Source organism: Crinia signifera, chromosome 4, assembly GCF_055691185.1.
Source record: "Crinia signifera chromosome 4, ASM5569118v1, whole genome shotgun sequence".
NCBI classification, from domain to species: Eukaryota; Metazoa; Chordata; class Amphibia; order Anura; family Myobatrachidae; genus Crinia; species Crinia signifera.
Genome location: NC_139220.1, coordinates 135,254,631 through 135,268,836, shown reverse-complemented (window position 1 = coordinate 135,268,836; position 14,206 = coordinate 135,254,631). Strand labels below are relative to the sequence as shown.

General features: G+C 40.8%; 1 protein-coding gene across 1 annotated transcript in view; it reads right to left on the bottom strand.

Moving 5' to 3' along the window:
- TPH2 (tryptophan hydroxylase 2) overlaps positions 1-14,206 on the bottom strand; it is a 252,840-nt gene that overhangs the window by 127,630 nt on the left and 111,004 nt on the right. Inside the window, exon 7 of the mRNA XM_083182554.1 lies at positions 5,773-5,908. Coding sequence (XP_083038680.1) covers positions 5,773-5,908 — 136 coding nt within the window. The remainder of the gene's footprint in view (positions 1-5,772; positions 5,909-14,206) is intronic.

The following is a 14,206-nucleotide window of genomic DNA, read 5'->3' as shown; positions in this document are numbered from 1 at the left end:
CGAATACCTAAAAGAAAAATGAAAATTACCACGTGAGGGCCGTGATTAACCCATTCCCTTCCCATTGATAACCTATACAAAGGAAATAGGAGAGAGAGAGGGTTAGGAAAAAACCCGTGACTAACTAATCCCTCTGCTACCCCCTCACCCTATATCTACAAGAACAGGAGAGTCCCTGTTGAAAGTATTGGCAAGAAGAACACTGCTTGGTGGTAGAATCCCTAATACTGGGTAATACTTTGCTGCTGCAATGTGTAAAAAGGGGAACTCTGCTGCCGTAATTTGAATATTGGAGACAACTGTGCTGCGTAATATAAATTGGTATTATTTTGTGACCACGCCCCTTCCCCATGAAGCCACTCCCCTATAGTTTTGGCTTGAGCACCCACCAGCAAAACGATAAATCGGCACCTATGGCACACTACATCATGGAAGGCGCACACACAATTTTGTGCCTAGGGGCGGCCTGATCCCTAAATCCACATCTGGATGTTGCCCATTATAACCAATCAAATTATGTCTATTATTTTCTAGGATGCAATAGAGAAATGATAGACAGAAACTGACTGGTTGCTATGGGCAACAACACTTCTTTTCATTTTTAGAAGCTCTAGTAAATTTATCCTTAAGGATCTTATAGGCAGATATTTGAACTGGCGATCAGGGGAATATGCGCTATCCCCGTGCGTTATGGCAGGGGATAGCGCTTCCCCTGATCTATGACACCCGCCCAGTGAGTGTCGAACGTGCGGCGCTGTGGGGCAGGAGGCATAGCGCAGCTACGATATTTCATACTGCGTGCCTTCCTCCTGCCTGATTTATGAACGGTCAGCATCGCTGACCGTTCCGCCGCCTGCAGCTATCGACTTTGACAGCTGCAGGCGGCGATGCCCTATATCTACAGCAGGGACAGCGCTTCGGCGGCAAGATCTTAGTAGATCTTGTCGGTGTCCCCTTCTGCTTCGCCTCGCTAATGAGGCGAAGCAGGGTGTGTTATAGCGGCGCTCTTAGCGAAGCGATAATAATTGTACCCCTGAATTATTAAAGTGGTCCGTGTGTATGCTATCAATGAACAGGAACTAAAAAGATTATATAGATCATCTGCTATTTAGAAAAAAATGAAAACCAACACAGTGATGGGTAACAGCAGAGTTTCAAAAACACTGCCATTACAATTCAAGTTTTAAGGATTTCCATGATTGAACACAAAGGACTCAATACAGTCAATTTGATTTAACCATCTGCACCCAAGCATGGATATACGTAAAACATGGACTGCAATCGCAGAGTTAAGGGGAATACACACGGGTGGTTTTTGGCTATTTTCTTATGCCACATACACACAGGGCGATCCTGTGCTTAGAGATTCCTGCAAAGCAATCAAGTCTTGGTGATGTGGCTAGATATTTAGTGCATGCATTAAATATCTTAGCGGGTGATGGGGCACACACACAGGGCGATGTGTGCTTCATTTCTAAGTGGCGGTAGTCAGGTTTCTCCTGGTGGTAGTCAGGATGCCGGTGTCAGTACAATGAAAGCTGACGTCCCGACAGCCGGAAAGCTGAACACATCCCACTGTGTGATGGTAAATCAATCTGGCACCATAATAAATTCTTATGCCAAACCTGAGTGACATCACAAAATCTCTTTATGATACAAGTCAGTGACGGGATCAGCAAATCACGACTGGAAGCTGCCAGCAATCTGTGCTGCCATTTGCCACTGTGAAGATGGACAGTACATGACTGTTTACAGCATTTTAACATTTTGTTAGATATAGTAGATGATCACAACTTGTGTTCCCAGCAATACCTGTTGGGAAGTCAAATACATTTTTCTTAGAATTTATAGCACTAGGGTGGTGTTCTACACAGAGGAATATACTGTACATTTGGAGTGCAGTTTCAAGTTACCTTTGTGTTTTGTAAGCAGAAAGCAGAGATTTTGTACTGTGTTAGCCAGTAGAAAATGATGGGTTGTGGGGATAAAAAAAACTAAAAACATTATTAATGTAAAGCATTTGATTACTAGTTAGAAAAAATATATAATACAAGCTCTAAATTGTACATGTGAATATGTATCTATAAAATAAACATAATTTTGTCTATTGATCATTTATATATTAGGGATGTGCACCGGCCACCTTTCGTGTTTTGGGTTTTGGTCTGGATCTCTGGCCATGTTTTGGATCTGGATGTGTTTTGAAACACCACCCTTCTGTGTTTGGGTTTTGTGTTTTGAATCTGTATTTTTTTTTTAAACAAACCATAATACTGCTAAAATCGAATATTTAAATGTAGTAACCATCTCGAAATGCACTTCAAACTCCTACACGATCTATACTTCACCCCTGCCAAACTGCACAAAATCTGTCCCTCAACTTCCAATTTGTGCTGGAGAGATTGTGGCGAGTTCGGTGATACCTATCACATCTTCTGGGCCTGCCTAAAAATAAGACAACTGTTGGGGGAGGTTTTTACCTTGCCTCCAAAGTTATTGGAGCTTCGATCGAGAGGGCCCCCCTCCCTGCGCTGCTGCATCTCTACCCTCCGGCTGTCCCACAGGCCAAATATTACATCTTAGGCCATTTGTTCATAGCCACTCGTGCAGCAATATCCCAAGAATGGAAAAAACCTTCTCCCCCTCCCCTTAGCAAAATAGTCAGGAAACTCCACCATTCATTACAAATGGAAACAATGGGGTACCCTCCTCATTTGAACCCTCTTCTCTCCTAGTGAACTGGTCCTTTTGGAGGGAATATGCTGCTACACTGGAAGGGACGACACTAATATTTGACATGGCCTAATCTATTGCAGGACCCATTTAGCCTACTCCACTTTATCGCCAACCAAATCCTTGTATTGATATTGCTCTTATCTGTATCCTCAGTGTATCCTATCTGCAATTATTGTATGTGCCTGCACTTATGGTTGTATATGTATAAGCTGTTGTATGTTGGATTGTACCCCCCTCCCCCTCTACACCCCCCCCCCCCCCCCCCCTCCGTTATTCTGTATCCTGTTCCCTTTCCATATGTAACGGAACAAAACTCTTAATAAAAATTTATATTGAAAAACAAAAAAAAAGCTAAAATCGCAGATTTTCAGTTTCGTTTTTTTCCCCTACTACGCGATTATTAACCTCAATAACATTAATTTCCACACATTTTCAGTGTATTCTGAACACCTCACAATATTGTTTTTAAGCCAAAAGGTTGCACCAAGGTAGCTGGATGACTATGATAAGCGATACAAGTGAGTGGCACAAACACCTGGCACATCTAGGAGTGCCAGACAGGATGGCAGTTTTAAAAAATAGGTTCCAAATTGCACATAATATAATGAAAACAAATAGGTGCAAGATGGAATTGTCCCACCCACCTTTATGTTGCGTAAATATGACATGCATAATGTCTTTAGCAAACCAAAAATGAATGGTTTGTTTGGGCCCCCACAAAAAAATAAGCAATTCATCTCTCCTTGTACAAACTGTCATCCTCATCCTCACAGATTATAAATTCAATTGATTATTCATTTTGATCACTAAAAAACTCTTTCGGAGTACATACTGGAGGGGGGGACATCTCAGGTAAAATAGAGCCAATTTGTACAGGGGCCTCAAAATTACCTTTTTTTGCTGCCAGTAAAGGTATGGACTGTCTGACATCTGTGACGTTACGAGTAAACATCCTACCCACTATAGCAGTGGATTCTTATATATTTCTTTGGGGACTTTATAGTGACTTTATTAAAATCCAGCGATGGGTTGAGGCGGCTGTTTTGTAGCTCCCATGGACCTGGAATCGTAAGCGTCCGCCAGTGTTACATCCGGACATGTGATGTAAGTAAACAGCACATTTTTCCAGCCAAACTAGGCCGGCTGGCAAGGGCCTGGTTGCAGCCAGATAAAAACTCTGCAGTACAAATTGTAGAGATAGTCACACTGGACCAGGCTATGCAGGCGTTAGACTGCTCGGCGCAGCAGTGGGCCCTTCAGGCTGAACCCCAGACATCTGAGAAGCTGGCATTGGTGATTAAAAGAAAAAATGGTGCAGGTGCTTAGTGAAACTGCGACTGCTGCTGAATCAGCCCCAAAGCAAAAGCGCAAAGAACTTTGCAAATTGTGCCTTGTTCCATATCATTAGCAGTCACCTGTTCTTCTCAATGTCACTACACTTTTGTTCAGATTTCCAATGCTTTCCTCTCCAGTATGCCTATTTGTCCCACCTTTTAGCACAGGGCGATCTTAACAGCATTATGGGCCCCGAGCAAAGCAGTGCAGTGGAGCTTCTACCTACACAACCTCCCGTCTCTTGCTGCTTCTCAATGATAACGTCGGGCGTGATGATGACGTCATCCCGAAATGTATTGCGACTACTGGAGAAGGAGGGGAGGGAGAGAGAAAAGGGTTCCCGGACAATTCTGGCCAGCGCTAATGGGACTGCTTTAAGCAATATTTTACTTTTGATTTGCCCCGCCTTAGACTGCTTCGGGGCCCCTCTGCTTGTGGGGGCCATGGGCAATATCCCACCCAGCCAAATGGGGAAGATGGCCCTGCTTTAGCACTGATCTTCCTTCCTTCCAAGCAATGAGTCCCACACACTATACCCGAGGCTGAGTCCCTCTTATCTCCCTCTTTGTCTAATACCCTACTTCTACACCCTACTTCCAATGCCCATTTGGCTACATTTAGCTCCCAGCTGCAAGGGCTGTTGGGAACTATGTTCATTACCACCCCTCCCAGCGGCAGTGCCAGAACCTTTACTGCATCTAAAGGACAGGACCTAATGGGACATTTTTCTCTCACACAAGCTCTAGAAGGTCTAAATGTATTACAAGAATCCATGAATGTTTTTTAATGTTTTTCAAATAAACCTCCATGCTACTAAATGGTTAAATGAATACCCTGTATTTTAATCAGTACTTCTAGATTTAAACTTCTAGCTAAATTCTATATTTAAAAGTATAGCTGGCAGGAGCGGGATGCATCAAAATGTAATTTGCATTCAAAGCTCCACAAATGTCACGTGTAGGGCTGATGCCGTCATACGCTTATGGGAATTACAGCTACTTTTGCAAGTACATACGATGCTGCCATCTATTACAAAGAACACAATGTGGTAGCATTTGATCCTAAGTTACCTAAAACTCAGGATTGCCACTTTCTTTATTTCCCAAATATGATATTGTCTCAATATTAACATCAGCATTATGATTCCATTATGTTGTTTTTCAGACTCAGTTTTCAGAATCCATTGTCTTATTTTTAATAAAATACAGTATATATTTGGCTTACTTCCAAAGCTGTGTAAACTACTACAGCTGACTGCACAAAACAGTTAATCCAAATCATTATGTTCTTGGAAGACAATAAGATTTCAGACAAAAGTTGGAATCTTACCCGTGTTAAATCCCAAAGGCTCACTCTAGACTTGAGTGTTCTCTTAATATTAGTTTGTAGATGCAATCTAAACAGAAGTGCCTGTAACAAGTGATACACGGGCACTGCCTTCAGTACAGAAAAAATAACTGCATCTAGGAAAAGAATGTGAAACATCTATTTTCTTATAATCAAGTGAACCCAACCTTTATTGATTTTCGTGGATAGAAAATGACAGATGTTGTTCATTAGTCGTATTGTGCACAGAGGAACCCTAGCATAATTGGATGTGCTATAATTTAAATGCTGCATCCTCAGCTGCATATTAATCTCCATAGCCTGGATTCATATAGCTAGCTACAGTACTACAAATTGGCATTGCAAAATACTTACGGTTCAGGTGTGTAGAGTGGATCTGAACCATGTCTGATGTATTGGGTGCAGTTAAACACTCTATAAGCTAGTCCAGCTAAGAAGTCTCTCGGAGAGAGATAGCCAGCTACAGGCCGTACTGTGAATCCAGATCTTTCTGAATAAAAGACAAAAAAATACTTATTTCAGCATCCATCAAGGGAAATGCTGCTGTAAAGACATTCCACAAATGTATCTTACTAAAACAGGGAATAGAACACACTGAAATTATCCTATTAGGACTGAAATATGGTTCCCTTGCAATACGTGCATCTGCATAAAGAAACATAATACATTTGCATCCAGTGGTGCTGGAAAGGCCTCTAGTCTTTTATGCTTTTTCCATTAGCATCAAGCCCTTTAGTTCCTTTTGCCACCTAAAGTTGTGGTGAATAATAATGCATACATCAAAACCATTCCCCTTGGCAGGAAAACATAGAAGGCCGCATGCATTTTCTACCCACTAATTAAAATAATCTGAGAATGCAGCTGAGAAAATAAAGAATACTACAGAAGCCATAGTACAAAAATACCAAAGTGCTACTGTAAACGGCCAGTCATTGTATAATAGACATTTAACAGAATGTAATGTTTGTCACATTGGGATGATTATCTATACGGTATCATGAGATGATTTTCTATACAGTATGCATATATACATACCGCGCAACATTTTAACTTCTGAAAGCGGGACGCTTTCAGAAGTCCCGATTTGACTAAGGCCACGGCCCCAAAAAGGGACGTGGCCTTAGATGAAGGGGGTAAGGCCTCGCGGGGATTGTTCAGCTGCAAGCTACACCCCTTTTTTCACTGTGGGGGCATGGCCTGCTCTGTGTAAGCTGATGACCATTCCCCCATGGCCATAGCAAAAGATAAAGTGAATGGAGATGAAGTAGCAATCAAAAAGTAACTGTCATTTTCAGGCACAGTTTGTAGTTGTACCATGGCAGTTAGGAGCTGATTGGCTGGAACTTCACTTTATCGTTCTCCATGCTTATAACATAGATCCCTACGTCTCAAACAGTTATACAAGTGCTTCATATGAAATAAATAAGCAGAGTCTCCTGGTGCATCCTATCCACATCATGTTGTGGCAACAAAAATGCAAAAAGATGCCCACAGCTAGCAGGGTCTTATGTGACCTAACTTGCCAGGAGGAAGTGGTGTGACTGCAGCAAAGATGTATAAGGACATATCTGTAGTTTTGTATCCGAGAGCTGATATTAAATTGCGCTATCAGACTAAATACTGTAAAGGACCCCCATACACAGGTCAGACTTGTCCTAAGGACAAGTTGGACCAGTGAGCCCTCGGGAGCCCCCCGGAAGGCTTGCTTACAAAATGGTGTACCATTTTTACATGCAATAAATCGCATGCAATTTATTGAATGTAATATCCCCCGGGGAGCTGCAGCAGCGGTGGGGGGTGGGCAGTGTGTGTGTGTGGGGGGGGGGGCAGTGGGGTCCGTGCAGTGGGGGGCAGGGTGGCAGCTGGGAGCTTAGAGAGGTACTTGCCGGGCGGCGGGACGGGAGGCGCTGCTGTATTTGAAAACATATTTTTAAAAGACTGGCCGAATGCTGATTGGCTGAGAGAATTCAGCCTATCAGCATCCAACCAGTCTTTTCAAAATATTTTTTCAAATTCAAGAGCACTGAAATCAGTCCAAATCTTACAAGTGTATGTGCACCTTAAATCAGCTATCAAAGGGGCAGAATAGATGGGCCAAATGGTTCTTATCCGCCGTCAAAATTCTATGTTTCTATGTTTCTATCCTGGATTCAAAGGCTTGGAGAGAGGGAAGTGTTAACTTAAGGTGCAAGGAGGGATGCAGTAAAAGGGGATTAGATAACAAGCTGCTCTGCAGATGTTTTTTTTTTTAAAAAGGTGCTATGGGGGTCAAACTGCTGTGCAGGGTTGAGGACATGTGACAAAAACTGTGGAAGAGGAGAGTCTGGTGGCCACTGTGAAGCATTTTTTAATTATTAAATGTATTATTTAACTAGAACATGGCAGATAACGTCCACCTACTTCTGTGACAATACAAGTTGGAGACATTGGCTGGTTGGCTGGTCTGATAAAAAAGCAAATTCAGTGTGTGGAGTAACTTTTTAGCTGGCCAGACAAGTTGGACATTTAGTTGGATTAAAGTTGGTCAGTGTATGCATACCTACCAACATGACCCATTCCAGGAGACACAAAATGCTCTGTTCTTGGTCTTACTTGCCAGTGGCAGCACCAGAGGTGAGGCTGCAGCACAGTACAAAACGAATATACAAGCCACACCAACTGTCACCCCAAACACTGCCACTGGCAAGGAAGACCAGGAACAGAGTGTGAGGTGAGCAGACTGACAGTAAGACTGTAATTATGATATTTTATTATTTGTAGTGATGAATGTACACTTTAGTCAGTCTGTACCCTCTCGTACTCTATAGATATGTCTGTTCCCCATATATGTGTTTGTATTTCCAGATCATATAGTATTAGGCTGTAAAACTCCACAGTAATTAATGTACATTTTAGCCCTCTTGTTCTCTGCAGATGTTTCTATTCCCCATATCTGTGTGTACCATAGTATTAGACTGTATATTGCCCAATATGATCAGACAGGAAATGTCCACAGGGGGTGATCCAATTCCCCTGCTATTTACAGGAAGGTTATGTCCACAGGGGGTAATCAGGACATAACCAAATTACCTTAATTGTATTTACACTCCTTTGTGCCTTTCTGGACTCTAGTAGACTCTTTGGAGCCTGACCCAGCAGGGGGGGCAGCAGCAGTAGCTGGGAGGGGGATATACCTGACTCTTGAATCCACCAATCAAGACCCACTGCAAGCCTACTTTTGGTTTGTGCACGCGTGGGAATTTAGAAGGTTTTAAAATGACTTGTACACATGCTGGCTCCTCATGTTAGTCGCAATCCTGGCTCAGGGGTAATACCCTCCACTGGATCTTGTGGAACACATCGTTTGCCCGGGGGGGGGCATCCTACTAAGCTCTGGTGTGGAGCGTCCGTGCTGTGTGGATTTACACAGGTTTCGGCTATCTCTGCTGTGTGGAATAAGTGATAGTTTTGTGATTTGGAACTGCTGCTACAAGGACTGCCATTTTGGACTGCTACCCGATAACGTTTATATGCTACATTTGCCTCTTGTTCCTGTCTTTGTCTACGTGTGTGTGCTGTGATAAAAATAAACCATATTTTGGTTTAAAAAAAAACAAGAGGTTGTTCTGCTCCAAAAGGGGCGCCCCTTTTTCGGTAGTCAGATGAATAACGTTATGCAAAAAAAAAAAATGAGAAAATATATGTGCAATACTCTCCTAATTCATGTAGTCTTCTTCACGGTATTCCAATTCTCCTCCTGTTCCTTGTAACGAATTCTCAGTGGAGTTTTATGAAAAATAAGAATATGAGAAGCCAATGTGTAAAAAGCGTTTTTCATATATCAAGGATCAAATGATTTCACGTGAGCGTACATCAACTCACTGGCAGTAAGCTGAGACGAACATATAAAGGTATCTTTTGATAATAAGATGGCGTACCACTACTCACGGTCAGAAGTAGTTTTCCACGTTTATAAAGGTATCTTTAGAACGGAATTTTCTCAAAGATAGATTTTATTATAATAAAATAAATGGGTACACTCATATCTGCTACTAAGGAGAGGTTAGTGATAAAGTGTAGTCTACACACGATTTACCCAGGAGTCCGGACCTAAGTAATGTGTGGACAATCACCTATCCACTTACCTCTTCCTTTTACAGTATAGTCACCGCAAGCAAAAACAATAAGAAAGCACTATTCAGGATACAACATGTTTCGAGACTCCTGTCTCTTCCTCAGGTCCCTGAATAGTGCTAAGCAGAGTATTCCTTTTTAAGCTGTCCAGGAGGTTCACTTCCTGTGACGCAATTTACATCACTTCCGGTAACGGAAGATCCACATAATTTATTAAAACATGGTTATCTACTAATGTCCATATCCCCAGTGATCTCATATATTCCCCACAGTGTGCACAGAGCATTGATCCCGGCTCTGGCACAGGCAACACTTCATGTCCGTCTGTTCTCGTATATTGCGGTACTTGCGCTTCCGCCCGCGATGACGTCATATCCGCCGGGGAGACGGCGAGGTAGCCTCGTGTTTCTGGCGTCCTCAAATCTCCCGCCCTTCCTTGTGTATTGACGGGGCTTCCGCCGGGGAATACGGAAGTCAGCAACATATATTCAGCGTCCTGCATCCTCCCACCTTTTTTCTATGGCAAAATTTCTTAAAGGTATATGTCCTTCCTCATAGATTATACCCAAATTCTAAAAGAATAAAAACGATATGAGTAATGGGTATAAAAATTACTGTAGAAATCGGTGATTGAACAAAGGCTATTGTGAGGATTAGCTCATAATTATGGACACTAAAACAAGTAATTTTTATAAAAAGCTATAAAAATACATATGAAATTCATTTAAAATACTATAAAAACAACTAAAATTGAATAGCAAAAATTTCATAAAAAGAATTCCTCAATAAAAAATCTCTACAAAAAAGGGAAGAATAATAAAAGAGACCACAAAAATGGAAAATGGAAAAGATATATTATAAAAATCACTTAAAGGAACCATTTCAATTCGAAGTCTTGGTTCAAGCCCATTGGTGTAAGGGTTTTAAACTTATAGATAAGCTTCATCTCTGTTCTAGCTAATGCCACTTCGGTATTCCTATTTCTCCAAGTCCCAGTGATCCTCTGAATCCCTATAAATCTCTTTATGGACTTTATAGAACACTGGTGACATTCTTTAAAATGGCTTGAAAGATTATGTGTGGGGAGGCCCTTTTTAATGTTTCTCAGATGTTCAGACAGTCTAACTTTCAAGGGTCTGCTGGTTCTCCCAATATAGAACAAACCACATTGGCATTCGACAGCATACACGATGTTAGCCGTATCACATGTTATGAAGTCTCTTATTTTGAAATGGATGTTGTTTATGGTGATTTCGGTAGTTTTTGAATTTTCCGATATCACATTTCGACAGCCTATACAGGAGCCACATCTGTGGAATCCCTTTGTACGAATGGAATTCCTTCTCTCTTCAGGTAGGCTACTCCGGACCAGATGGTTCTTAAGATTGGCTGATTTTCTATATATAAATTTTGGTCTTTCTGGAATTAGATCTTTCAAAACCGGATCCTCCTGTAACAAATGCCAATGTTTTTTCACTGTTTTTTCAAACTCCTTATAATTTTTATCATATTGTGTGAAAAAGGCAAATTGCAGTGCATTGGTGTTATTCTTATCTCTAATTTTTGTTTTGTTTTGAAGTAACATTCTCCGGTCTTTCTGTTCTATTTCTTTGATGGTCTGATCAATCTCTTCTTCTGCATATCCTTTGTTCAGAAATTCCCCCTTCAATTTTTCATTTTGAGTTTTCAGAATTTCCGGGTCACTGCAATTTCTCTTTAGCCTCAAAAATTGGCTCTTCGGTACACCTTTTAGCCATGGTCTATGGTGCTGGCTATCCGTAGGGATAAAAGTATTGACATCAGTGGCCTTATGAAAAGTTTTTGTATGCACTTCATCGTCCTTGGAATAAATTGTTAGGTCGAGAAAATTGACTTCCTTTTTACTCAAAGTGAAAATGAATTTAATATTGTGAATGTTGTCACTTAAGGATCTTGTGAAGTCCCGTAATTCTTCCTCTTCCCCTTCCCAAACTAATAGCACATCATCTATGTACCGGCTCCATTTAAGGAGTTTGCTGTTCCACAGTGTATTTTCATATATAAAGTCTTCCTCCCATCTGGCCATGAATAAATTGGCGTAGCTAGGGGCAAATTTTGACCCCATAGCTGTGCCTCTTAGCTGTAAAAAATATTTTCCTTCAAAGTAAAAATAATTGTTGTGTAAAATAAACGAAATGGCATCTAGAATAAAATCTTTTTTAGCCATATCATAATCGGATTTTTCCAAAAAGAAACTCGTGGCCTGGAGTCCATCCTCATGGGATATACATGTGTATAAGGAGGTGACATCTCCAGTGCCCCACCATTTGTGGCTGTTCCATGTTATTCCCTGTATTGATCTTAAAATATCACCCGTATCTTTTGTATATGATCGGGTTTGAACCACCAAGGGTTGTAGGTAGAAATCAACTAAGGCTGACAGATTGGATGTTAGGGAACATGTTCCCGCAATAATTGGTCTACCCGGCGGTTTTTCAGTGCTTTTGTGAAGCTTCGGTAGGATGTAAATAGTGGGTATGACTTCTTCATCAATTTTTATATATTCATACTCCTTCTTTGAAATCCCGTTATTAAGTAGATGTTTCTGTATTAATTGGTAGAAATCATTTTTTATTTTCACTGTAGGATCCTGGTTGAGTTTCCTGTATGTTTCCTGGTCTCCTAACTGTCTGTTGATCTCTTCTACATACTGCTCTCTGTCCAGAATAGCTATCCCACCGCCTTTATCACATGGCTTTATTACAATATTTCTATCTTTACCAAGTGACGACACAGCTTCCTTTTCTTTTTTCGAAAGGTTGTCTCTATTGTATGGACCTTTTTTCTTCTTTTTGGAATTATTCTTTTCTAAGTCCTTAATGACCAATTTATTAAAAGTCTCTATGAAGTGGCCCCTTACATGGGTCGGATAGAACTTAGACTTCTTCCGGATTTTGCTAGATCCTTCTTCCTGGGTATTCTCTTCTTCTGGTTCCTGTGGTGGCTTGATTTCCTTCATAGCAAAAAACTTCTTTAATGTAAGTTGACGAGTGAACTTTTGTACGTCAATATACTTCTCAAAATCATCAGTACTTGAACTGGGGGCATATTTTAACCCTTTATTCAAAACATCTACTTCTGGTTTAGAGAGGGTGCGTTTACTCAAATTAAAGATGACACTGGTGGATGGAGTCTGTAATTTCATCCCATCTCTCTTAGTTGCTCTTTTTAATTTCTGATATTTCTTTTTCGAGACCTTTCCTCCTCTTCTCCCTCTTTTATTGGTGGACTTTTTCTTTAGGTTCTTTTCTTGCCGTTCTTTTAATGCATCATCTTTCTTCTCCTTGTTCTTACCTTTTCCTTTCTTTGGCCTAAAAAATGACATGCTGAGGTAGATGGACTGTTCTTTTCGATGCATGTCAAATGGTGTTGGTGCTCTTCTCTTCTGTTAGGTCCTGTAGGGGATAGTTGTGATAGGTTATCCTCCCTACTGGACTGAGCACGATGAAGCTCTCTAGGGATGACCTTTTTTCTGCGATACACATCATCCTTCTTTGTAGTTGTTATTCTCATTTCATCCTCAGTTTCTTCAAAAGATTGGTTTTCATTAATATGCTCTCGTCTTTTAGATCTTTTATGGTGAATAGGACAATTCTCCTCTCTTTTTTCTTCCCTCCGTTCTTTGTGTCTTCTTTCTTCATTATGTCTAACAGGGACATAGTCTCTATTCGAATCTCTTCTTAAATGATAATCCCTGTCGTTTGCAACTCGATTGTTTCCCTTACTGTAGCCTCTTACCCTACTAATTGGAGTTCTTCTATAGTGGGGTGCATTAAATTGATCATGATGTTTCTGATTGTAGCCTCTCATCCTACTATTCGAAGTTCTCTTATTGTAAAGAAAATTGGTTTGGTCTCGATATCTTTGGTGTTGATGTTGAGATTGATGATTCGTTCTCTTATACATGGGACTTTGATAGTTCGAATGGTATTCCGTGGGTCTCTGCTGATATCTATCATTGTCCCAACGATTCCTCCGTTGATAGGGGTTCTTACTTCTGAATGGAAGACGCGTGTTCCTATTCCATCTTTGTTGATAGTATCCCCTAATTGGTGATCTGTTTCTCTCTCTATAATGTCGATCATCCATTTTTCTATTGAATACTTGATCACTTCTATTTATAGACCTTTCTCTTGATCCGATCCTTAGATTACGATATCTGTAATTTTCCCTTTCATTGGGTAGCATTGCAATTTTGTCTTTCTTCTTTTTTTGTTGTTGTTTATGTTGTTTTTTCTTTTTCTCTTCATTCGTACCGAACTTGTAATAATTGTAGTCTCGGTGTAGTTTCTTTTGCTTTTTCTTTGTTAATAGCCTGGTGCTCCTTTCCAAATTTAAAATGACCTCTTCTTCCAGTCTGGGAAAAATAATTTTGCTGAATGGAGTGATCAGGCTCTGGATGTTGTCAACTCTCTCAGAGACTTCTTTCAATTTTTCCCTCCTTTCTTTTAAGATTAGTTCCATTAGTGAGAACGAACATATGTTAAGGATGGTATCCCATTCTTTTGTGAAGTTTTCTGTTCTATCTTCAAAGGAAGGTGTCTTCTTAAGCCTTAAACCTTTAGGGATTATATGTTCCGCCATATACCTTTCCAAGGTGGCAACTTCCCACCACAATTTGTTCTCACTAATAAGC